General features: G+C 36.9%; 1 protein-coding gene across 1 annotated transcript; it reads left to right on the top strand.

Annotated features, from left to right (window-relative positions):
* Positions 1 to 23,708, top strand: LOC100893584 (papilin). Its single transcript, XM_011679058.2, has 11 exons — positions 1 to 637; positions 1,327 to 1,618; positions 12,544 to 12,708; positions 14,088 to 14,126; positions 16,494 to 16,676; positions 18,290 to 18,412; positions 19,154 to 19,466; positions 20,003 to 20,283; positions 21,126 to 21,230; positions 21,996 to 22,184; positions 22,789 to 23,708. Exons 2-11 carry the CDS (start codon positions 1,507 to 1,509, stop codon positions 22,986 to 22,988), a joined length of 1,710 nt encoding a protein of 569 aa, XP_011677360.1. The 5' UTR covers positions 1 to 637; positions 1,327 to 1,506; the 3' UTR covers positions 22,989 to 23,708.
* The last annotated feature ends 2,154 nt before the right edge of the window (positions 23,709 to 25,862 follow it).

The raw sequence follows: 25,862 nt of genomic DNA, 5'->3' as shown, positions 1-25,862 counted from the left end.
CAATACCATACCGAGTTGATGCCAAAACGGGCAGAACCGTATTACAACTGGGCTACGAAAGCTATATTAAAAATAAGATTGCATAATACCGTTGCTTCGGGCGAACATAATGTGATATGCAAAATAAGGCCTTTCAATGAATAGTCAATTGCATGTTCAACGATAAAAGGAAACGTCGGATGGGGTATTAACAGGTTAAAGGATTATTTTCTAGTGGTTATATGGAGCGCAATTTGACACGTCGACAGAAAGTGGTTATATATGTCGTTTTGCACGTATACGAAGGGCGGATGCTAGCACAGCCATATTGCGTTGTGTGCCTGTGAATTGTGTGCTGCTGCATTGAGCGTGTACTGTTCTGCTCCTATGAAATGAAGGCATCCTTTTGGGGTCTAGATCCGTAAGCGCAACTGGGACAGATCGATTGGACTAGGACCAGGACCAGGTATCCCAAGTTGGTCCAAAGCGTGAGCTGTGTGAGTTAACCATGTAATCATGGTACTAACACCTTGAGAAGTGTGGAACACGGAAGAGACCAATACAGTGCCATTTTTGATCAACCTAACGAACAACCTACAATCTGTGTGCATGCGAGTTGATAACTCAAACACCAGCCGCACAGAACACTAAGAGCAGTGTGAGTCTAGGTCTTAAACACTGAAAACATATTAAAGAAGTGTTAAAATCTGCAGCAGTTCACCTAGCTGGATGATAGTAGGCAGAAGCCTTACACCAGATATGCATTTGACGCAATAAGTGTTATTTTCAGCGGAGAGAGAAGAATAGTGTTAAGCTTATCTGACATCGGATAATAATCACTTTAATTCTGATAATTTTGGAAAAAAGCACATTTCTTATCAACGGACATTGTTTGGTGTTTAATGAGTATTTACCCTAAACAGGTAGCTTGTAATTCCTTTTTTAGGAACTGTAACGTCATTTGTGAACAAGGAGAAGAATCGACTCTGTTTAAACTCGTTATGTTTAAAAACAACAACTATATTAACGAATAATGTATGTATTGGTAAACATACATGACAATTGAAGTAGCGTCGGACTCCCAAAAATCAGTTTTTATTATAATTATAATACCGAACCAACTCAGTTTAAATTAACAATTTACATTCACACATTGCTTCCGAGGTCTACGGTCGTTTTAATTTAGAACGTGACTTCCGAAAATATATGAGCAGTGCCTAAAAAGGAAGGAAGGTGCAGTTACTTTGTGAAGGGCATTGTGATTGTTCTGGTAACGCGTGTAGGAGTTGAACGTGTGACTGCCTTTCCCCATCAGTTAGTCACTATATCATTTTTTCTTAAATACAGAATGCTGTTGGAATAATACAGGAATTTTAACGTAGTCGCCGAAAGGATTTGGAAGTTATCAAGCGCACAGTACTGGAAATATCAATCATCTTGTAACGATTGACTTGCGAACATTGTTATCACAAAGGAATCAGTGTCTTCGAAGGTTTTTTCTGTGAAAGTTATTCGGAATTCATAACCATGGCCTCCATAAGTTCCATCTTCCTCTACTCCTGGGTAATAGCCGCCATAATTCTGCTGTCTTCGGTGGGCATAGAAGCGAGAAGGTCTCGTGCTCGTGTCAATGATTCGCGTAAGTATGAAGTACTCGTGCAATAGTTATGTGAACATAATTAGGAGATGGGCTATTATGGTCGATGAAAATTGTATGTGATTCAAGACGGGGTAATTCTCCAGGTTCTGTCCGAAGTATAAAAAAGCCCGGAAAGAGAATAGTTACGCATTTTCCCTCACCTTCACAGCCACCCTAACCCCAAACCTAACCCTAAACCTAACCCTAACCTTAAACCTAGCCATAACCCTAAACCTCACCCTAACCCTTAACTTAACCCTAACCCTTAACCTAACCCTAACCATAAACCTAATCCTAACCCTAACCTTAAACCTGAACATAATCCTAACCCTAACCCTAAGTCCTAACCCTAAAATTCCATAACTATTCTCTTTCCAGGCTTTTTTCTACTTTGGGCAGAAACCAGAGAATTACCAATATCTGATTTTTAACATATCCACGTTTGATGCACAAATTGTAAACAATGGTTGTTCTTGACAACCCAAAAGCTTACCCGAGGCTTACCCGACACAGCAACTATTAATGCATGTAGACTGGATTCTAAGCCTTGTATAGTTCATTGATGAATAACAGGTTACTGGAATAACTCGTTGCCAGGTCGCCAGGAAAGAAACATCCATAGATTTGAATGAGTTAATGAACCTGTCAAATGGTGTTACTCCTCAAATTCAGATCTTACATGAGTTCAAAATTTATAACCTCGAAATAAATATGAGTCTTAACACATGTTTATATTGAAAACTCAAAATTACTTACGCCTCTACAAAGTTACTAAACGTTAATCACTCGAAATAATACATCGACAAATTCAACACGTTAAAAATACTATGTCCCTTTTGCAGCCATCCTCAAATTCTTTAGAACTTTGCAGGAATTATGAATATGTCATGTATGTCATATCTGTGAAATTTAAACGTTAGCGGTGTCCTAATATTAAAATTATGCAGGGAAACCTGTTTACTTGGTAGACTTCACTGTCAGACACTATTGTCAGTATTGAGTGACTGACTGGCTTTTTCTTCTTCTTCGGTAATAACATACATAAAATGAGCTGTAAAGAATTTGTGTACATCAATAACCCACTTCTAGTATTGGCCAAAATTAAACTGAGTGGATCTTTGCGCAGCATAAAACGTACGACCATGCGGTACAATGGTCTGAAAATCAAGATTATTACTTATTGGCTCTATAGCTCCTAAGTCGATTTAACAACTAATACTCGTTATTTTCCCCCTTACAGACACTTTCAAGCCCCATATTTTGAAGGGGAGTTCTAAATTAGTATTCTCTTTCAAATGCCATTGTAATTTAACCTTTTCATTTTGTTGGCCTGCAAAAGGATCATAGTACCTTTAAACATACCTCTAAACTAAAAAGTCTAATGAAATGGAATGGAATGCAACATAGAGGTTTCGTAAAATGGTGTGTGTATTGTCTGACCCGCACCCACAGATACACACACGTGTGCGGTGTAAACCGATGACTCATAATACACATCAGTATGTTGTTTCGTATTCGAAGACACAATTTTTTTGTAGAAATATAACATAACGAAGACGATCTGGGAATTTACCCTGCACATACAGTACTTGCGTAAAAGTACCCCTATATGAAAGGTCAAAACATTTTAACCAGTCCTCGGGGGTGTTTCACAAAGATTTTAAGTCGAACTTAACTCTAAGTTGGACTTAAATATTATGGAGAGCCATTTTTAGCCTTATAATGAAATATATTCAAAAGCAAAAATTCAAGTATTTTAGACTTTTCATAATTTCCACATCAAGAACATGAAATCTGCCATGATAATAAAAAATATCAATGATTTGAGTCAACATTTTATGCATTTTAAAATAAGTTATACAAACTGTTTTCAAGGATGCTAATGCCTTTCCATAATTGTTAAGTCCAACTTAGAGATAAGTTCAACTTAAGATCGTTGTGAACCCCCCCCCCCCTCGTTTCTCAAGTGGTCTTTGAACTGAAGGTGCAGTTCATTTAAGTGTCCCCGGTTATGCGGTAACCACCCACCATATACCCGCAGACACAGGTACATACGCACACGAAAATCACATCGGTGTCTATTTGATTGATTTTCAACAATATTTTGTTCAACTTATCCCAAGTTGTTTCATGATTTCCTATATAAAGGCAGATAGTTTACACCCACACACACACATATATATATATATATATATATATGTAGATAATGCATGTAATCATAAATGACTGTTGTATTTAAAACAGTCAAGATTTCGCCACGACTTTCTTTGTATCAGCTAAATCAGATTTTCTTTCTTTTTAGGAATGTTTATCGCTATATTAGTGGATGTTGAATTTGATTTATCATTATTGATTTACCAATTACCACTCTATGATGGGAATATTTTAAATGTAATTTTGGTAATCTAATTGCACGAAATAGTTGCATAAGTATTGTTCTATATTAATTAGTCTTCGGAATCAGCCTTCCTAAACGCCAAATGCACTGTACCCATACGTGTGTAAATGGAACAACACACAACTGTGGCATAGAAGTGTGGTCCATAACTTTTAGCTGTTTCTCGTCATATTTCGAAAATGAGGCCATTTGAAGAGCCATTCCGTTCAGCTGACACTCTTCCACACTCACATAGAAATTATGAAAAAGCTCAAAAACTATTTTTCACCTTTCCCAGAACTAGTCCTTTACTGTAAGAAGTGTTTAAGGCATCGTTTAACAATGTTGAATCTGAGATACATGGCCCTACGTGTTATTAGTGTCTGTAATATGGTGTAATATTGTAGCCCTAAACAAATCGCGCTTCAAAATGATAGTGAAGTGCCTCAAAAAGTAAAAATCTTTGAGTGACCGGTTTCACCATACTCATTTTACCCAGTAGACTGTAGTGTTATAACAACCGTTAGGTGTTCTTGATTTTAAATTATAAATATCTTGATAATCAGACAAGCGATCGGCATGTAAAAGTCATGGGATTCATGTATGACCTAAAGGTTTATAATTATCATTGCAACATGAGCTTAATCCAGGATTTTGTTTCAGAATCTGAGACAAAGTTACCCAATCTCTTTGAGAGATAAAGAACTGCCAAGAGATAGCTGATGAAGAAATAGGATATATCTGTTGCTACATGTAGTTTGATGAAATTATATCAACATGCGCTTTATCAATTACAACCATTAATCATTGAGAGGAAGCGGTCTGTCACTCTCGGTAGAGACCTGTATTACTTACGACCGGAAGAGGTTGATAGTACCCGGAAGTAAACCATCCGAGTTCCGGAAGTAAACCATCCGAGTTCCGGAAGAAATTGTTTGATCTAACCCCCACGAGCTGGCGTCAATGGGTTTGCTAATTTGCAAACAATGTATGCGATACAAATGAAGGCAATTTTGATTGATCGTGTGGGCGAATCACATGGAGACTTTGAAAGTTCCCCACTATAATTTTCTCTTGCGAAATGGCTAGTATTTATGGGAAACTCCTTAAAAAAAGATAGATTCCTGGAAATGAACAGGTAGTACAGTCACCACTCGCAATATTTATAGAATAGCAATAGTTGGTATGCATTAAAGCAGATCCTACATGCTGCATGGAGGCTTCTAATTCGAATGGGGGGGGGGGGCATAATAATTAGAAACAAGAGGAAAGGGACACGCTACATTGAGAATGTGGGAACATGGGTTTAATATACAATAATATCCAGCTGTAATTACGTGAAAGCAAGTTCATTTAATTCCATATAGGCCTATATATTAATTGTAGAGGTCACGACAGACATGAACGCCATGCAAGAATCTACTTGAAAGAACACTTTATCATTATTATCGTTATTGTTATTATTATCATTGTATATAGTCGAACAGATCACCGCTTTTCCTGACAATTCAAATGAATATTCATTACGTTTAACCATCCTCTCTAGATAAAATGGCAGACCATCACTGATGCAACCAATGACCCGTCGCTTTGACCTATCGTTATCTAGACACATGGAGGGGAGAGGGGGAGGGGCTGGAATCATGTCGTTGGTAATGGGGGGGGGGGGGGGGTGGTCTCACGCGAGTAAAACAAGAGTAAAGGGAGATGATAGTAAGTTAACATGTGCATTATGTCACAAGTCTCACACGCAGCAAACCGTGGTCCCATCAAAAACTACCCCTGTTTTAATGGAGAATCGGGTGAGGAAATTGTAAGATGATGACTATTCCATATTGTGCGATCGGTGGAAAATGCAGAATATTACATATAAGGCCTGTTCGTCATAAACTGAAAACTAATCCTGGTGACTGACAACACTTGTTATTTGGGGTAAACATCCGAATGGTGTCGAATTCCCCATGAGAGCCCACTATTATACTTCCCTGCAAGGTTACTAACAGGTGGATATCGCATCAAATCGGCTCTCAATTAACATAAGAAAAAGGGGATCATGGTGGACCAACAGGCACCGAGTACGCATTGATTGCTATATAGAGGGCGCGAATCGCTATAAGTAGTAGAGTGGGCCTTTAACAGTGATCGTAGAACTTGATGGGGTGAGGTTGGGAAGACGTGCTTCCTTCCCCCGTGTAGCCACGCCACTGACCCCCGACACCCCCATATGCTGGAAACGCCCGTCGCTGAGAGTGACCTGTTGACTTTCAAATGCTTTTACTATCACCCAATACATTACAGATTCATGAGTCATCTTTCCATCGTCTCTTCCCGGGCACTCACCAACAAAATATGGACCCCGCCCGAAAACTTCAGAGTGAACCATCTCTAGCACCAGTAAAACAATTATTGTTTTACTGGTGCTAGAGAGGTGTTGGTTGTTTTAAATTGGTGATGGAAGAGGTTTTAAAGGCCCACTGCACTACTTGTAGCTACTTGCGCCCTCTATATAACAAACAATGCCTAATCGGTGACCATTGGTCCCCCATGATCCTCTTTTTCTTACGTTAACTGAGAGCTGAGTTGATGAGATAACCACCTGTCCAGTGACCTTGCAGGGCGGTTTAATCCCTCCTGTAAACTATGGCAGATAAGCTTTAAAGGTTAATGGGTTGGAACATGTCATCCATAATGCTGCCTCTCTCTGTCCTTTATCAAGTATGTGTCCTCACTCTCTCCCATTGTCAATCCCTTTTCGTTCTGCTTTTTAATGAGATTAATTCTCCCTCTGGCCCCCATCATGATTCCTTCTCTTAAGAAAACAAAATCAATTTGAAGTTCTCTACCTGGCCAACTACCGCCAATCTAACTCATCTGCTCATAGTCTCCTTTCCTCCTTTTTAAATCTAAGATGTATACATCCTTCACATATCTATAACGCAATTTTGATTTTTAATACTACTACTATGAATAACGACTACAATAGCGCTTACAAACACACAAAATGTACAGAAAAACGTAAAACTTATAAAGTAGATAAATCATATGATGTAGGCCATTTATCATTGAGGGAAGAAATGTTGTTTAAGGGATCTCCTAACATTGAGGAAACAAATAATTTTTCTGCTGCAAGGTTGGAAATTGTTCTACGTTTTCGAAGCAGCAACTGTGATTTTTTTTCTTCGGCAGATACGAGTCTGGGTTTGGGAATGATTTATTTATATTTGTTAGCTCCTTAGTGAAGGTTTCGAGTGGGTGTATATATTGGAAGGGTGCCAATAAGATATCTAGGTGCCATATGTGTAATATTATCTTAATTTAATTTCCGTGATACATCCATGATGAAAGAGTTTTATTCCATGATCTTAATTGATATATGACATGACGCCCATATCTGTTGCTTACATTTAAGAAAATCTAAACAAGTAAGCCACGATTTCTTTTATATATACATATACTTCATATTCGGTTAAAATCTAGAAAAAAATCAGATGAACTATTGAATTTAATTAACAACCAATGGTAGATCGTAATGCATAGTCCGGTGAATTATCCACTAGACCTAAACTCGTTTAGTTTCCCCTTAGCGTGCAGGTTGAACATTTTATCAGTTTCATGGCAACGGCGATAAAACACGCATCAAAGCCCATTATCGTAACCCAAGTTTGAGTGCATCGACCCGACCAAACATCGGAAAACACCCGACCAAACATCGGAAAACACCCGACTTGCATTTCCGGAATCTCCCGAAGTATGAATCCGGTTTCAGTGCGTATTGTTTTTAAATCAAATGCCGCCCTAATTGTTCGCCATTTTAGCGCAGCAATTCATGGCCTTGGGCACGCAAAGTGCAAATTTTCACATCCAACACAATGAGTTACTTAACAGCTGGTTGCACTTATACTTTTGTAGTAATACATAACAAGGCACATCTCTACACATCGAATCATTTTTGCACCCGGAGTGATAAACTGAAACATGTATGTATATATTAATACATTCATTATTTAATCTCTAAAACAGACGAGCAAGTTTATAAATCGAATTGTGGTTACAATGTCTACAAAATCGTGTTAAAAAAAATAATTATGTTGTATTACACTATAGCATAACAAAGTAATATGAACGCAACCGAACTATAATGACCACAGGTGCGGTCCAGGGGGGAGGGGGGGGGGGGGGGGGGAGCTGGGCGATTTTTTTTCTTCAATTAACATTAACAGTGCCCCTTTTTATTTCACATTAATGCCTCTTTTCCTTTCTACTATTAACGTGCCTCTTACCCTTCTTTTTCTTGAGTGCACATCCAAATCAAGTAAGTGCCCCCTTTTACTTCGACACGTGCCGCGTTTCCTGTTCAGAAAGAAATCCTTTTTTTTTCTCTAGTGCCTCTTTTTCCTTTGCAGCAGTTGCCTCACTAGTTTCTTACAGATGCTCTATAAACGCTTCTATCAAATATGATAAATACCCACTCGGTGTTATTAATAAGTGTCCCTTTCACTTTCTAAATATTGCACTTTAGTATGTGCCCCTTTCACCTCAATTTCCCAATATCGCTTTCAAAGTGTTTCCTTGGTGATCAAATGATCTTATCTAATTTCAAAGAATCGAAACAGCAGCTTCGTGGACATGTACCCCTTTTCTGCCATTACAATGAAAGGCAGTTGAGCCGAGTAGGGGCAGGAAGCACAGTGGCCCAACTTTATTTAGGACAAGCTACGCTCGTTTCTATTCAAAGCTTGGCTCATTAAAGGTTCAATTGATATTGGTAGTGGGTTCTTGTATAGCACTCATATTTGTCATACTTGACACTCCTGGCGCTCCGCAACTATTACCTCTGATTTAGCAAGGCTGCCATTATGGCAGTCTAGCATTTCAAGGAACTGATTTCTGCCAAGTACCCATTAACATCACCTGGGTCGAGTGTGATACATGTAGATTAAAGATAAAGACCAATTATGGTCATGCGATTGCATTTTGAAAGAAACGTTGTGAAATCGATTAGAAAAGGTTGATCATCTAGCATAGATGTACTACAAGGTTCTGGAATCATCAACATGATAATAAATTTGGCCCAGTCTTTAAAAGTTACAAGCACTGTACACAGAAAGATGTATTTGGGACTTTTGCATACGTGCGCGACACGTGCGTTTTTATCTCTCACAGGCCAATAGATAAACTAATTTACCAAATATATAAATTAGTAGGCGGTTTCCCGGCAAAAATGTTATCATCATGAATTCTAAACATATTCTTTCACATGATTGGTAATAAGAGCTTCCATTTCATTTTTTGAAATTGGGGCGTTTCCAATACTGGTCTTTACCTTTAATGTCTTTAAAACCCCATCCGGTTTGGTATTTCATCTGATAATAAAGTTTGCTATGCGACTTCACAAATTAAAAACTGCAATTCAACTCTCCTAATAAAATAATTTGTATGAAAGCAGAGAAATTTGATAAAGAGGTGTGGAAATTCAAAAATATTTTGAACCAATAATAAGAAAGTTATGAATGTTTTAAATATGAGATCACTAAGTTTATGCGAATCTCCCTTTCGCAATTTGGTTGTGGATTAAGACGTAGTCTCGTATAACTCTCCCGTTTGTCTTGTACACAAATATTCAAGTTGGAAATCCTGTCTCTTCCTTTTCCTTAAGACCAAATATATATATATTTTTAAAATGTCTTAGTCTGAGAAAGAAGTATTTGCCTCGCCGTCCTTAACTGTTGAAGTTGTCCAATTTTCTGAAGTGAAGTGTTAAAGTGCCCGTCTCCACCGGTAATGACCGGTCACTGGCGATCATGTTTTTTGCGATTGCATCCATTGAGATGTATCGTTTTACTTTTACTCGCGAAAATGGCTGCCGCGGAAATTAAAACGCGTTAGTTATGTAAGTTAGATCTAGATTAGTCATAGATGTAGACCTAGAATTAGTAAAGTACGGACTTTGAGATGAGGGTGATTTATCAAATAACAAGGATCCACGTCATGATTTTATAAAATAAATAATACACAACATTTTGTTCGGGTATTATTAAAATTACCCACACTCGGCACCTTTCAAACAGTCCAAACACCCTCGGCTATCGCCTCGGGCGTGTTAGACTGTTCCAAAGGTACCTTGCATGTGGGTAATTCTTATTAATGCCCTCAATGCAGTGCATTATTTATATATTACCCACACAATTTACCTTTGGAACAGTCTAACATGCCCGTAGCGATAGCCGAGAGTGTATGGACTACTTCGAAGGTACCGAGTGTGGGTAATTTTAATCACTAATGGCCGGATAAAAATGATGTGTAGTATTTGTTTTATGAAACTGATGTTTTCACATGGTGCAACCACAAGCCTACTGTATAGCTGTGTTATAACATGATAATGACCGGCCGTGATTTATTCTTTATTTTTAGAATGGAAAACAATACTTTTCAACGAAGTTCCGTCCTTACAATTGTTTGAAATCAGTTTAAATAATTCTTTTTAAAATCTTCAGTTGTGTTAGTATTCAGGATCTTTTGTACGAGTATATTAACACGAATATAACAATATTCCAACGAAATGACACAGAACAAGAGCTGAAGTGGAGCAAAAATAATCAGGTTTACACTAACAAGGTTCGTGTTATGAGAAAAGGTCACCTGGTAGAAGAGTTCGATTTTAAAAGGAAACGGTAGAAGAAAAAAGGATTCCACAAAACAATAAACATGTACTCGGTAATGAACCACTATTCGCTTACTTAAGACCTCCCTTTTCCTATAACTTCGGCATAGGAATAACAACGGCATAGTTTTGTTTGAACTCTCTGCTTTTTGAAGTTTGGATTATTTGTTTAAAGTTCCTTTATTATCACATTGTCTTTATTATTTATTTGCATGTTGAGGAGTGCATTAAACTCAAAGAAGAGTTAGAAGAAGAAGAAGAAGAAGAAGAAGAAGAAGAAGAAGAAGAAACAGAAAAATAAGAAGAAGAAGAAAAAGAAAAAGAAAAATAATAAGAAGAAGAAGAAAAGGAAGAAAAAAAGAAGAAGAAGAAGAAGAAGAAGAAGAAGAAGAAGAAGAAGAAGAAGAAGAAGAAAAAGAGAAAAAAGCAAGATAAGAAGAAGGAGATGAAAAAGGAAAATATGAAGGAGAGGAATAAAAGGAAAGTGAAAAAGAAGAAGGAAGAGAAGAAGAAGATGGCGATGGACAAGAAAAATAAGAGTAAGGAGAAGAAGATGAAGAAGAAGAAATGTTCCTTTTCCCTAAATCAATTCAAAAGGAGAATCTACCCATTGACGTTCATCCGTATTCAGCGCGATAGCAAAACAATTCTATAATATAAAGCTAATATTAATTTTCATATGGCTCAACCTGTGCGTCACCTACCTAGACCTGAGAATATTGTGCGATTTCAGAATGATTCATATACAGGCAATACATTTATGCATTTAATTGGTCTCATTGTTACTTGATTTCTTGAAAGTCTTTACCATCGGGTTCGTGATTAACCCTTCCGAAATTTACCGAAGGGTGACGGACGACTCGTGATTCGTCGTTTCAGCATCCCCCTCCAAGTTGACTACCCTTAAATAATAATTTACTTCCGTACTTAATTTTTTTTTTAATGATACTTAACTTTGCTTTACTGTATCATACTTATTACTTTACTTTACTTTACTATACTTTACTTACCTTACAATACTTTACCTATTAAAACAGCATTCTTCCAGCATCTATCAAGCTCATTTTAAAATAAATCACAAAGGTCCTGATACAAAAAAGAAAGGAAAAGGTCCTTGTGGTAAACTGCTTTAGGTACTAATGTCACGATTTGAACAATGGCATGTTGCACATCAGGCCTTGCTTAATGTTCTCGAGTTTCATAGAATGACCCCTTGTTCTCCCTTCATTTAGGACAATTAAGGGTAAAACTTTGACCTCGGATAATCTTTCCTGACACTTCTAAAAGTATAAGATTTATATTCTCATATGTACCCTAACTAGAGGCGTAACTATACGATAAACAATATTTCAAGAAGTAAACATTTGGGCAATTTCATATGGTACAAACTAAAGAAATAATGTTGGATTACATAATCTGTCATTTGAGCATTTTAGAAGATGAAATAAAAGACTTGGAATCAGCCTTCAAACAAAATGTTTCGAAAGTCTTTGCGATCTGCTTTGGTTGGTAGATTGAAACTAACAACAGTTATAGTTGAAAACAGCATGGGATCTATCTACTCTCTGCTGATCAACTGGGTGTACTTACAGGTGTAATTGACTTGTCCCTGTAGATCATATCCTTCCGCGCTTCCTTCCTGCCAAGTGCCACATCCCTGGTTTCAGCCTCATGCACACTTGACGTTCTCAATCCAATTTAGTGGATCTTTCGAGCTCAAGGATTTGTTTATATTTTCTTCATAAATCTTTGATTAATTAATGTAATAGTGGTTCATTCATAATTTATATTCATTCATTTTAACAATTCAACCTTCACATTATCATCAACGATTATACAAATAATAACTAATTTTAAATTTCTGTTATTTATCATTCTATTTAACAGGTTTTATGTATAAAAAGAGCGGTGAGTGTCCAGACATTGAAGTTGTTAACAGACTAACGAACACAGTTTGTGACAATGCCGAATGCGTTTACGACGTGGACTGTGATGGGCCACACAAATGCTGCCTCAACAGCTGCGGTGGAAAGTCGTGTTTAGCCCCACAAGGTAAGATATTTTTAAAGTTTTTTTAATATAAATGGGGGACAGCCCCCGTCCCCCCACACCCGTCCCCACCCCCTCAATATATAAGGCCAAAATATCTTTACAATTGCCCTTTGCACTACTGGACTGGATAGATTTCAAGCGTCAATGAACCCTTTATATCATGAAAACATTGACATACTAACCAGTTTACCTTAAATTGTTTATCTATTGTTAATATTTGTTTATAATGAATTATCCACTTCTTCAGAATTAAAGTCTCTCATACTGTATTCCAAATTTATAAAGAAATCTAAATCAGCTTAAAATTATGTTGAATATTCATTTATATTCTACTTATTTACATCTCCTTCGTATATGTACAGAATGATGTATGTATGTTTTTCGAGATCAGTTCTTTCATCAAGCTTTACAACTGATCTTAAAATTAGCTATTTAAGAGGGGAATAGGAGCTGTCATTATTCGGTGTGTTATAATTGTGATGAATTTTAGAATTAACAAATCATGACAATTAATTAATTAGTCATTTACTGAATGAACTCGTAGTCAACTGATTTACTGGCCTTTGATGTCACTGAATTATGATAATGATAACTTATAATAAAGATATCTTAATTAGTTGATGCACCAAACTATGGTTGTGTAACTAACTTTATCTATAAATGTGATAACGGAATATTTATCGGGAGGAACTCGCTTAAAAGTTTATAAAAAAAAACAATCAGAAACAGATTTAACGAGCTTTTAGTTGTTTTTTACTCTTTATCAACAGGTCGTTTGCTCCTGCAAAGTATAAACCTATATACATTAATGCTTGCAGCTGGAAATATCGTTTACTGAAAAGCCTTATCGGCTAATGGCCCAAGTGTTTTGAAAATTAGTTGGGACTTACTGATCAATTTTCCTTTGCAACAGTTATACTTATCATTAGTATCATCATTATTATCATTATCATTTTATGTTGTTTTATCCCTAGTGTTGGTATTTGAATATTTCATAGTAAAGGCTTTGGGTAGTCGATCTTAAGTTTTCTCTGGTCGAGTGTAAAAAACATAACAAATAAATGAAATTCATTATATATTTCCCATTTCTATTCTCTTAATCAATTTGTGGATACATTCTTTTTGCTTTATTACTTACATACGCATTTAAGATTTTTGTTATATTTCCCATCATTACCGGATTTAAACGAACACTTCTTTGTTATTTCATAAAAATGTCTATATTTTAATAAGTTACCTTATTATTTTCATAACATCATCAGTTGCTATTGTTCTTCATTAAAATATCTGTTGAAACGACTGTTTGATCTGTCTAATTATGTGTTTCTTCTATTTTTCTTTGTTTTCCTTTTTGTTAATGTTTACTTGTGACGTCATAGAAAGAGCAGTGATCGAAACAATTGCTACGGAACCACCAGGTAAGATTAAAAGTTATCATTATTATTAGTTTCTACTAATATTATCATTGTAGTAGTAGTAGTAGTAGTAATAGTATTAGTAGTAGTACTAGTAGTAATAGCAGTGTTACTATTATTACGATTATGAAGACGATGATGAAGATAATGCTGATGATGATGATGATGATTATGATGAAGATGATGTTGGTATGTGTCATCACTAAAAATTCCTTTGATTGTTCAAATGAGGATCGGTGGTTTTGTGATTCGTCAGAAATGTTGAGTTTTCAACTCACCGCTCGTTTAAATACAAGTAGAAGGGGAAAATTAAGAATTCTATTGAATCTAGTAAAAAAGGAAAGTTTATAACTGCGTGACATTAGTTAAATGACCTTGTGTTTAAAAACGTGGTTATCTGTGGCAGTTACAGTTTAGCTTGTATTTAGCCATGATTCGTGATCAATTCATATATTAGTAATGGATCCACTATATCAAGCTCAAAGTTAGAAATGTAGAACTACAACTTATTTACCTCTATGGTTCACAGAGTCTAATATAAATGGGTTATTTTACAAATCGAGCTATAACTTAACTACCAGGTTTAGCAAATTTGTCACTTTTATTAATAAAAAAACATCTCTGCTTGTATTTCCAGCAAGTGTTAACAAATCAAATCGTAACTCCTTATACCTTGGGAGCCTCAGGAAATAGTATTTATATGAAATATATCCTCGACTACCAGGCACGTCTATTTTAGCTCTTCATATGCCACATATATAATCTCCCTTGGCCACAATATATTTATTCAGGAAAAATGTAACAAAGGGTTCAAGATATAATATTCAACTGTTTGCAGTGATAGATTTAATAATCTATACCGGTTTTTAGAAGAGTTGTCATGGAGTTAAACAAGACCAAGAATGTCTTATTGTACAAATACATTGTGTTGCCTAAATCAATATTCCCAGCAATGTTGGTGCCTATTGTCTTTTTTTTTGTACACGTGTGGTATACGAACCACCGTGCCAATTGGCACTGATGGTAATGTAAGATTAAAGGCATCGTTTAACAAAAATCTGAGATCCATGGCCGTACATGTTATCAGTCTGTGATATGGTGTAACATTGAAGCCGTAAACAAAATGCGCTACAAAACGATCATGAAGTGCATCAAAAAGTAAAATTTTTGATTGACCGGTTTTACCGTACTCATCTTTTTCCAATAGACTATAATGATATGAAAACCGTTAGGAAAACGCAAAACGAAATTTAGATTTTCAATCTCAAATATCTTGATAACCAGACAGGCTTGTTAAAGTGATAGGATTCCTAAATGACCTAAAGGTTTATAATTATGATTGCAGCATGGGCTAAATCAAGGATTTTGTTTAAGGATCTGAGACAAAGTTACTGGATCCCTTTAAGTTGTAAATCCTTTTTGTTTATTCTTGGATACTCAGGAAACTGATATGTATCCTCAAAAACCAGGCACAGATGTTTTAATAGCACAAGGAATTCGATTCGGAAACGCCCACATCCTTCCCAAAACCATGAATTTTCATGGCGTAGCAACATTATTCCTTTTAATGTTCGGGAGTCCAAATGTTTCGAAGTTATAACAATAATATTAATTAAAAGCTTTTGTATAACATAACAAATATACATAATTGCATGTCTCTATTCGCTTCATAGCAGTTTGTAAGATCTCACAATTTTAAACCCAGTGAACCATTTCCATTCCTCCTGTATGAAGTTCTGTAAAGCACATAGAGACGTTCAGTGATGCCTTTGTATAATGTGCTATATAAAAAAGTTTACTAATCAAAATTATAAAATTGGTTCAATAATGTAACCAATGAGAAGCGTCGAAATGGATTACGTGTGCGTGCATTAATGTTTACCATATGCAAGGGGAGAGCATTTTGGAGATAACAACCGCAAATTTATCGACTTTATATTCATACTGTAGACCCATCTTATAAAAGCAATAATACATGTTTTTAGCTCGTGCATTAGTGATATGCACTGCACTTGGTTAAGTCACAATGAGACAGACAGTGAACTCGACAGCCTCGTTAATTATCCTAATTTTGACTTAACCTGCGTGCATTGGAAATTCACTAATGCACTGGCAAACATGTATTATTTGTATATAATACTTTTTATTCAATGATTACAGAAATATCTGAGGTGGATGATCAGTCTGCCTTACTGATATTGAAAGACGTTCAATTATGCCTTTGTAAAATGATTACAAACAATATTTGTTCTTAAATGATTACAGTAATATCTGAGGTGGGTGATCAGTCTGGCTTACTGATAGTGAAAGACATTCAGTTATGCCTTTGTAAAATGATTACAAACAATATTTGTTCTTAAATGATTACAGTAATATCTGAGGTGGATGACCAGTCTGGCTTACTGACGATTAATGAAGGGGAAACAGCCATCCTCTACTGCAATGCATCCTCCAGGATACCCACATCCTATGGCTGGATCCTCATCCAACCTGGAGCAAGCGTACCCAACATTGATGTCTTTCCTCCTGGATCAACGACGGGGAACAAGAAAGGTATTTAAAGAAAAAGTTGAGTTCTGTCCTTACAAAAAAGTACCATGGTAACCATGTTTTTTTTTTGTTCCAAATTACCATCCACCATGGTAACCATGGTATCAAAAAATGATAAACATAGGATCATCAAACAATGAATTTCATTGTTTGATACCATTGATACCATGGTTGCATGGTGGATGGTAATTTGTACCAAAAAACATTGTGTCCATGGTACTTTTTTATAAGGGTGGCCCTGCGATTGCATTGTGACAGGAACGGTGTAGATTCGATCAAAAAGGGTTGATCATCTAGCATATAAGTATTGGTGTATACTGCAAGGTTCTGGAATTATCAAAATGATAAGAAATTTGGCCCTGTTTTGGTAAAGTTACAAGCACTGTACACAGAAATATGTGTATGGGACTACACGAACATGTGGCATAAAAATCTGTCCCGATTTGTCTGCTGTTACATGCCATATTTCGAATATTAAGGCATTTGAAGAGCCATGCTTTTTACGGAACATTTGTTATCAGATGTTTTTCAACACTTGCAAAAAAAACAATGATAACGCTCACAATTTTTTTTTCACCTCTTCCCAGAACTCAACCTTCTCTTTAAGCCTGTCTGCACTACTTGTAGCCAATCGCGCCCTCTATATAGACAACAATGCCTAAGTGGTGACCGTTGATCCCCCATGGTCCCCTTTTTCTTATGTTTATTGAGGGCTGATCTGATGAGATAACCATCTGTCAGTGACCAGCAGGGAGGTCTAATCCCTCCTAGCCAAACTAGTGCAGACACGTTTAAAGAGCCATTCTCTAGAAAGAAAATCACATTGTCACACACCAGTCTTTGAGAGTTCACTTCTCCTCTACGACCGGTTTCAATGTTATTTTTTATTCAGATAGTGAACTCGATATTACAAACTACAATCAGTTGCAACAAAACATAAACAAACAATGCGTACGAGCGAATTGAATTAAAATGGCGCGTCGCTTGACAACCGAATTATCTTAATACGTATTGTTACATCATAATCAAAATCATATAATTTCAATCTCTATCCCCATTTGTTCTTCAGTATAATATGATATTTTGTGTCGACAAAACGGGAAAAAGTCTTTAGGTAGAATAATTAAAATACTTGAAATAAACCAACGTTGAGAGTTCACTTCTTCACAATGAATCAACCAGTTTTAAGGGTATTTGTCATACGCGTGACTATGAATGGCCCTAAACCTGAGCTGGGATTATCATCCAAATATGCCCCATGGGGAATCCCTTATACGTATACTGTTGCCCAAAATGGGATCGCTTAGATTTTGTAGTGGGATCTATCCATATTTCCTGGATTAACTGATCCTTAAAAATTCTATCAAACAACGGTCTCGGATCATATATTCTTCGCTTTCTAAGACTTACTGATCTTTGAGTTGCCTTTCTAGCCTCATAATGATTGTGAAACATAGGAATATATATATATATATATATATATGCGACATGAGCTGACAAGTGTGATTATATGTTTTTTATGTATTCTGCTTTCAACTTCTTTTACAGTTATGATGTTGAGGAAATCATATTAGAACTTTTTAGCTTTAACCTTGAACTCTGAACTTTCTTTCTAGTTTCTAGCGACGGAAGAATACTCACTGTGTCTGGCGCCCAGATCCAGGATACAGCGAACTACGCATGCGTGGCAGCTTCTTTGCTTGGTTACGTCACCAGGTCATACCAGCTTTTCGTCCACGGTAAGTTAAATCCGTGGAAACTTTATCAACAACTCCATTTCATACTTGATGTTATAACTCATTTATATCATTTTATGGAGTTAATACGATGCCTTTGTCGATTCCAAATATGGAATACATAGCAATTGCAGGATATTTAGGATGAGAATATGAATGGTATGGAAGTATCGAGAAGGCCTCAAGCAGTAGATTGAGTTTGTGGAACGGAAAGGGGGTGGGGGGGGGGAAGTGTTTGTCAATGTGGGTTTGTTCGAGAGTGTCTGAGTGAGGAGAAATATAGTCTCCCTATTAGACCAAATTGTCTTTCATAACAAGCTTGCCTATATATCCTACGTTGCATACATATAATTTATTAGTTTGTATGATAACAGAGTTGATGTAGTAGAGAACTAGCTTGTCTATGTGTGTCCTCTTGACTTATATTGAGCTGCATTACATCCACTATACCAGTACATGAAAAGATTTTCTCTCTCAAGATTAATTCCGTGTATACACTTTGCATTGAACAGGGATGCAAGAGCTAAATCAGGGGTAAAAACCGTCTCATGTGCTGCAAAAAGACGTTATGCAGATATATGCGCACTTTGGGAATAAGAGGCCCAAGCGAAAAAAGAAACACAAGGAATCTCAGCTAAACGTGTAACAAGCAAACAAAGATGATTATGAGGTTTAGGTATAATAATTCAGCATATCAATAACAAACACAAGGTAAAATTGAGCACATTTCAATTATCTTTACAGCTACCGGGACAGCCGAAATGCCTTATCCTCCCGGGACAATCCAGGGCGAGGAACAGCTACTCGATATGGGGGAACCAGTGAACAGTAACCCGGATGTAGCTTCCAATTGGCCCGAACTTGTCAGCCCGTATCTGAACGAGCTATCCCAGCGCATATCAACGACTCCCCCACCGACGGGGCTGCCTACACCGTCAATGACTAGCATGCCTGGGGGAGGGATGGGCGGTGGACTTGACGGGACGTACGGCACTACAAACTCCGTGTGCCAGCAGCCGAGGAACAAGGGCACTTGCAACAGTCAAGAGCAAAGATGGTAAATTTAGTTTTCTCCCTAGACTTTGCGCTTCATTGATAAACAAAATTATGTAAATAATTAATAAAAGAAGGATACAAGGAGGAGAAGAAGGAGGAGGAGGAGAAGAAGAAGAAAAAGATGCAGAATGAGGAAACATAATACAGGCTAGTATTCTCTTGTATTTAAACCCACTCCTCAAAAGGGCAAGTGCGACGACGGTAAATTAAAATATCTAGAGGTCCATTACTATCAATACACACAAAATAACAACATCATAACGAAAATAGGGTTTTCCTTATTTCTTATTTGGCTAGGCTCTCTTTCGTGGAGTATACACACATTATGTAGATCACAATAGTTATTGTGTGATTTATATGTAAGTATGTTTTGTTATGAGCGATGCCATTACAAGCCTTGTGCTTCATGGAATTCCGTTCATACATTGCAAATTACATATATATGTTTCATGATATGTTAATTTTAATTTTATGAAGAAAATGAAACTATATTATTAAATTGAATTTAATAATTGTCCCCTTTCTATAAATGTCCAGGTTTTTCAATACCTCAAAGGGCAAATGCGAGCCGTTTACATACAGTGGGTGCAACGGCAATCTCAACAACTTCCGAACCTATGACGAATGCAACCAAACATGTCCGCTTCTCTCCGACAACCCATGCGAACAGCCGATCATGACCGGACCTTGCCGAGCGCGCTTCATGAGATGGGCCTATGACAGTAACGAGGGAGGATGCGTGAAGTTCGTCTACGGTGGCTGCAGGGAAAATGGAAATAATTTTGAATCGAGAGAAGTGTGTGCCGACCGATGTATGAGTAAGTGTGACACAGTCTTATCATAGTTGCACTCTGATATATTCCCATATATATATTTCCATCCGAAAGCCCCCCCCCCCCTTAAACTCCTTTGTTTATTGTAATGTGTACATTCTCTGCCTAAAAAAAATGATTATTCTACGCTTTAATCACTTCTCTTTACTTTGCAATAGTTTCAGTCACTTTCTCTAGTTTAACTTCACTTGATGTCAAACTTGCTTGTAACATGAAGGCAACACATGTTTTCATATTTTTCCATTCCTAACGAGGGTGATGAATAGACCGATCGAAATGTTGATACCTCTCGATTAATACTGTATGTGCACATCATATGTGACCGTATTCATTTCTTTACTCTGATAATAAGTATATATTTAAGATTGTATTATTTTGGTAATTTAAATAATGTCACGAAGAAGAACGAATATCAAGGATTGCATTTGGACAAGTATTGAACGCCTAATACTTGAGATTTTCAAATGCAAAAACCCTGGAATTGTGGCATCTGATTGAGTAAAATAAGTACCCCCCCTCCCCCCCCCCTAAAAACAAGAGAGAAAAACATGAAAAGAAGGGCGTATAGGGACCCACAAATGCCTGTTACTTTGTTCAGTAAAGTGTAAGCATATGATCAAATAATCTTGACCTCCTTATCCTTCACCCTCTCTCCTTCTCACCCTCATCCTTCCTCTTGACCTGTCGCCAACTCTCACTCTCTCTCTCTCTCTCTCTTTCCCTTTATCTAACGCCATTTTCTGTCACACTGACTGCACGCACCAATCTTATAGTTTATCAGATTGTTACCCCATATCCACACTACTGGATTTCATTTCTTTCCGCAGAGCCGTTGATGATTTATGACAACTTTCAGCCCTCTAGTGCCCGCATTGCCGATTGCCGTTGCGTCAAACCTCGACTCAAAAACTGTTTCTGCGCATCAGAGTTTGGTAAGTAAGCAGTCCAAGGTCATAAATTCATACTCGTTATCTTCATTGACTTCTTTATAATCATAACCATAATTATTTATATGTTCTTTATAATAATCATTATTTTCCTCATTATGAGTGCAATCATAATCATCACCATCATCTTCATCATTGTCATTATCATCATCCTCATCATCATATTATTATTCTTCTTCTTCATAAACATATTCATAATCGAAATAATAATCATTATCATTATCATAATAATCACCATCATCGTAACCATAATTATTACCTTCTATGCATTGGAGGGCATCTATATTTAAATCTGGATCTGCGTGCCTATGGTTTACAATTATCTGAATGGCTGAAAAACAGAAACGTAAATCAATGTCCTAAGAAACAGAACATATAACATTACCGAAATTTATTTCGGAAGGTCAATTTCAATACCCTATTGTATTTCCTTTAAAAATCATGTTCGGATTCCGTAACATATCTTAAGAATGTTCACATTTTAAAAAGTGACGTGCAATGCCATCTTAATTAAGTTAAGTTGATTTTTTTTTAAAGAAGTTGTAATATATACATACACATTAATGGCTGCATATTATAATGTAGTGTCTAGAAGATATTTGCGATGCCGTTTGTAAGGGATTTGTGGGGTTTCCCACACGCCGTTGCTTAGACAAAACAAATCAGGTAATGAAAGTTTAAGCGAAATACACAAATATCGGAACTCCCCTGTCTTGACGCTTCTCTTGAAATCTTTCTCACTCCTTACAGCAATCGAAGGAACCATAATACAGAAGCACAACTCTCTGCGTGGTGACATCCTTGTCGTTGAGGTCGCCAACGTGTTCAAACAGGGCACTCTGTCGCTGAGGCAGACAGAGAGATTGACCAACAACGTTACCATCATTCGAGATATGTCACTGATAGGCAGGAGTTGCCAATGCCACAGTCTTGAACCAAGTAAGTAATGATTTTTTTTTTCACGCGTTGCGTCATTTCGCTTGCGTCATTTATTGCGCTAATCGAGCTTGTGAAGTCAATTTGCCAATACGACAGTAATTGAACTTAATGTTTCAAATGTTCTGTTTGAATTTACTTTGGTTATGGTTCTGGATTCCCGTGCTACGTCAAGGAACGTGCCAGTAAATGGCACAATATGACGTTGCACATCAGGCGTAAATTGCCTATCGTAGGACTGTGTCAGAGACTAGAGAGCGGTAATTGACGAGCAACGAGAGGGAACAATCTTTTAAACAATCATTGCAAAATATGAAGTGCACATGATCCCCCTATGCATCGGGCACAGGAGAAACCTCATTGTTTTTACGCACCGTAATTATGATAATTTCAACAACAAACAAAGTTCTGCCCCTGAACATATTGAGTCGAATTATGTGTTTTCAGGACTTATATTCACACCTCACGTTTACAATGAGAATGGTAAGGAATGGAAAGGTTTCAGACCATACCTATTGCAGGGAGTATCAGATTATCCTTCTTCGTTTAGTTACTAGTTTTATTCCTTAAATTGTTTATAATCATTCTCTCTGCATTTTGTTCACAGATAGCGTATCATACATCATCATGGGTCACGTGAACATACGGGGTGACGCAGAGATTGACTCTAACTCTTACGTCAGCGAGGCAACGCGACGAAGGTCAAACAAGCTCGAGACCCAAAATATGAGGCCACAGAACTGCAGGCAGGCGTCTCGCCAGAGCCCACGGGAAAGGTCAGGCTCCCGGGGACGCTTAGGACAGTAGCTTGGACAGACGTAGAGGGCGTCGCAGAGTCACCAGACAGTAGTAGCATAAGAGGAGATGACCAAAGGAGCGGTCTCGTTCGAGGTGTTTTTCCCTTGCGCCAATCAAGGACGTTAAGCCCCACCAGGGATTGTTGCATATGAGGCGTCTTTTCGATTTTCAAACGACTGCGTCAGCGACTTAAACGATATTTGATGCGACCTATGGGAAACATCATGTAAACAGTAACAACCGAATTAGCAGTGATAACACTCCACTGCTATAATGGCACATGCACTTATAGCCTCTACAGGCATGTTCGGCTTTGGTGTTGATCTCATCAAATGGATTCTCGTATGGGACACGCACTACATAACATATTTCCATCCTGATACCGCTAGGCAATTGGGGTGCCCGGGCTTTGCCAAATGCTTTTGACAAGATCCTTCTACAAGATACATTTATATGGGGCTTTAGCCCGTGAATTGCTAAATATCCACAGGCCAGGATCATGTTCCACAGAAATAACAACATATTCATTAAGCTTCTATAGACTACAGCCTGAATTCCGTGGGACAAGTCAGGCACAATGTTGGAAACCTCTAACAGACAAATAAATCGATAACAGCGAATACTGCACAGTAAATATAACGCCTTCGTCGTGCAATGAAAAGAAGTGTTTACAAAGATATTTCGGAACAAATCAACATGCTCTGACAAAAAAAAAGAAAAAATATGACACATATGAATCACTCCAGGATTTAGAAGAAGATTTAGCCACTGCAATATGTTTCACAAGAAAATAGCAATTATAGCAGGTTGACTTGTCCCTTGCCTTTTATACACCCCCACCCCAAATAAATTACGAGGGCACTATATATTTACTTTGTAGTCCGTTGCATTTCATGTTTTTGAAGTGTTTGCCTGTTAGTGGAGTACATAACTTGTACCTGACGGATGGGTTATATAAACCATTGGCGCAGTGGCTCGACACCTCGTTTCAGACCAACCCTTTAAAGGTACTGTGTCCCATTTGCACGCCAAAAAATGAAAAGGTTATATTCAAACGGCATTTGAAAGATAATACTAATTTAGAACTTCCCTACAAACGAAAGGGCTTGAAAATGTCTTTACGTGGGAAAATAACGACCATTGGTAGTCGAATCGACTTTAATGATTGCAATCCATTTAATAATAGTCTGATTTTCAGACCCTTGTACCGAATGTAGACAAGTAACCATGTACCCTTTACAGTTTATTTTATGTATATTATTACCAAAGACAGAATAGAAGTTAGTCAGTCACTCAATAGTGTCTGGCAGTAAGGTAAATGGGTTTCCTTGCATGATTTGAATGTTAAGACACTCCTGCAAAGTTCTACAGAATTTGGTGTTGGCTGCAAATGGGACATAATATCTTTAATGTCAAACCTGTATCTATTAAGACTGTAAATCATTGTACAGGTTTTTATACGACTGATTATTAGTGGAATATTTTCATCATTACTCGATTTTAGAAGTTTGTTCCATGAGTATATCAATTTCAAGGTAGTAGTAAAATAACGACATTTGGGGCCCATTTTACAAAACCTGCCACAACTCACAAATGACAGGTGTTGTTATAAGCTCGTGTAATCCTTGCTTCTGATTTGTTATCAGCACATTTTTCACTGATATTTGTCATTTGTGACTAAAAAAGGGCATTGTGAAACGGGTCCCTGATGCCATGCAGAATCTACTTTCTCCCCCAAGAGAGGATAGAGTGGGGCATTCGCAGATAACGAATGGCCATTACCAAAGCACATGACTACCACTATTATATACATCTTTATACAGTGAAGGTTTAGTTGAGTTCAGTTTATTTTTTATTTTTGGAAATGTAGGAAAATTATTTGTGAGCTTCCTTAATTTCATTATGTTTTATTTTGGTGTGGAGGAGTATCATATAAATACTGTGCCTTAAAAGGATGGCTTTCCAAACACCTTCTTATTCGATGATTATTCATCGTTAAAGGATGTGGATCATACGTGTACGTCACATTGTTTGTTGTGCCATATATACATCTCTGTGTACAGTGCATATGGCTTTAAGCAAAACTGGATGGATATCTTATTATTTTGATTATTCTGAAACCTGACAGTATACACCAATACTTGTGTGCTACGTAATCTACCCCTTCAAATCGGAGCCAATCAATTTCTTTAACGATGTTATGTGTATGACTAGAACCAAATGTATCTATAAATATTGTAGTCGATGATTATTTCCATCGACAATATCCGGTACTATTGTATATTATGTTTTCGATATGCTCAACTATGTTTCTAACTTAGATTTCTATGTGCTCCCGAGTATTCCTATCTTAGTTATGTTAAAACAAGAGAGAATACGAAATTACCTTGTAATGGTAAGCCTTTCCAGATAATGCTTCAAAATTTGAATGTATATTCTATGGCCAGTATATAAAAAAATGAAAAAGTGAAGAAGAAAAAAAATATAACAAAATCACATTGGCTTATACATTATGCAAAACGGATGTCGGATGATTAATTTAGTGTCAAGTTCAATGTCTTTATTATTAACTTTACTATTATTGTTATCATTTTTTTTGAGTGATCTAGGACGAATCTAGCTATCACCACTGTATAAACCATACAGTTTCACATGTTGACAAATAGGATATTTTACCTTATATTTCTAAGGTAAAATTTAAGAAAAATAATGTTGCATGATTTAATGAACAATCATAACAGACATACAAACAAAATGTTTAGGCAGGCATTTAATTCATTTGAAAATGTTTTCCGTTTATTTTGATTGTAACGATAATTCAAACTTATCTCCGATAGAAAGAAATAAAAGATTTGTTAAGAATACTAAAGTGAAGGGTGAATT

This window comes from Strongylocentrotus purpuratus, unplaced genomic scaffold, assembly GCF_000002235.5.
Source record: "Strongylocentrotus purpuratus isolate Spur 01 unplaced genomic scaffold, Spur_5.0 spur5_scaffold_20, whole genome shotgun sequence".
Lineage (NCBI taxonomy): Eukaryota > Metazoa > Echinodermata > Echinoidea > Camarodonta > Strongylocentrotidae > Strongylocentrotus > Strongylocentrotus purpuratus.
Note: the sequence above shows the minus strand (reverse complement) of the source record. Positions and strands in the feature narration are given on the sequence as shown.

Coding starts and splice junctions, on each gene's coding strand:
- LOC100893584 (XM_011679058.2), top strand. CDS start 1,507: ATGGCCTCCATAAGTTCCATCTTCCTCTACTCCTGGGTAATAGCCGCC. Junction 18,413..19,153: donor ATACCAGCTTTTCGTCCACG/GTAAGTTAAATC, acceptor TTATCTTTACAG/CTACCGGGACAGCCGAAATG. Junction 19,467..20,002: donor AACAGTCAAGAGCAAAGATG/GTAAATTTAGTT, acceptor ATAAATGTCCAG/GTTTTTCAATACCTCAAAGG.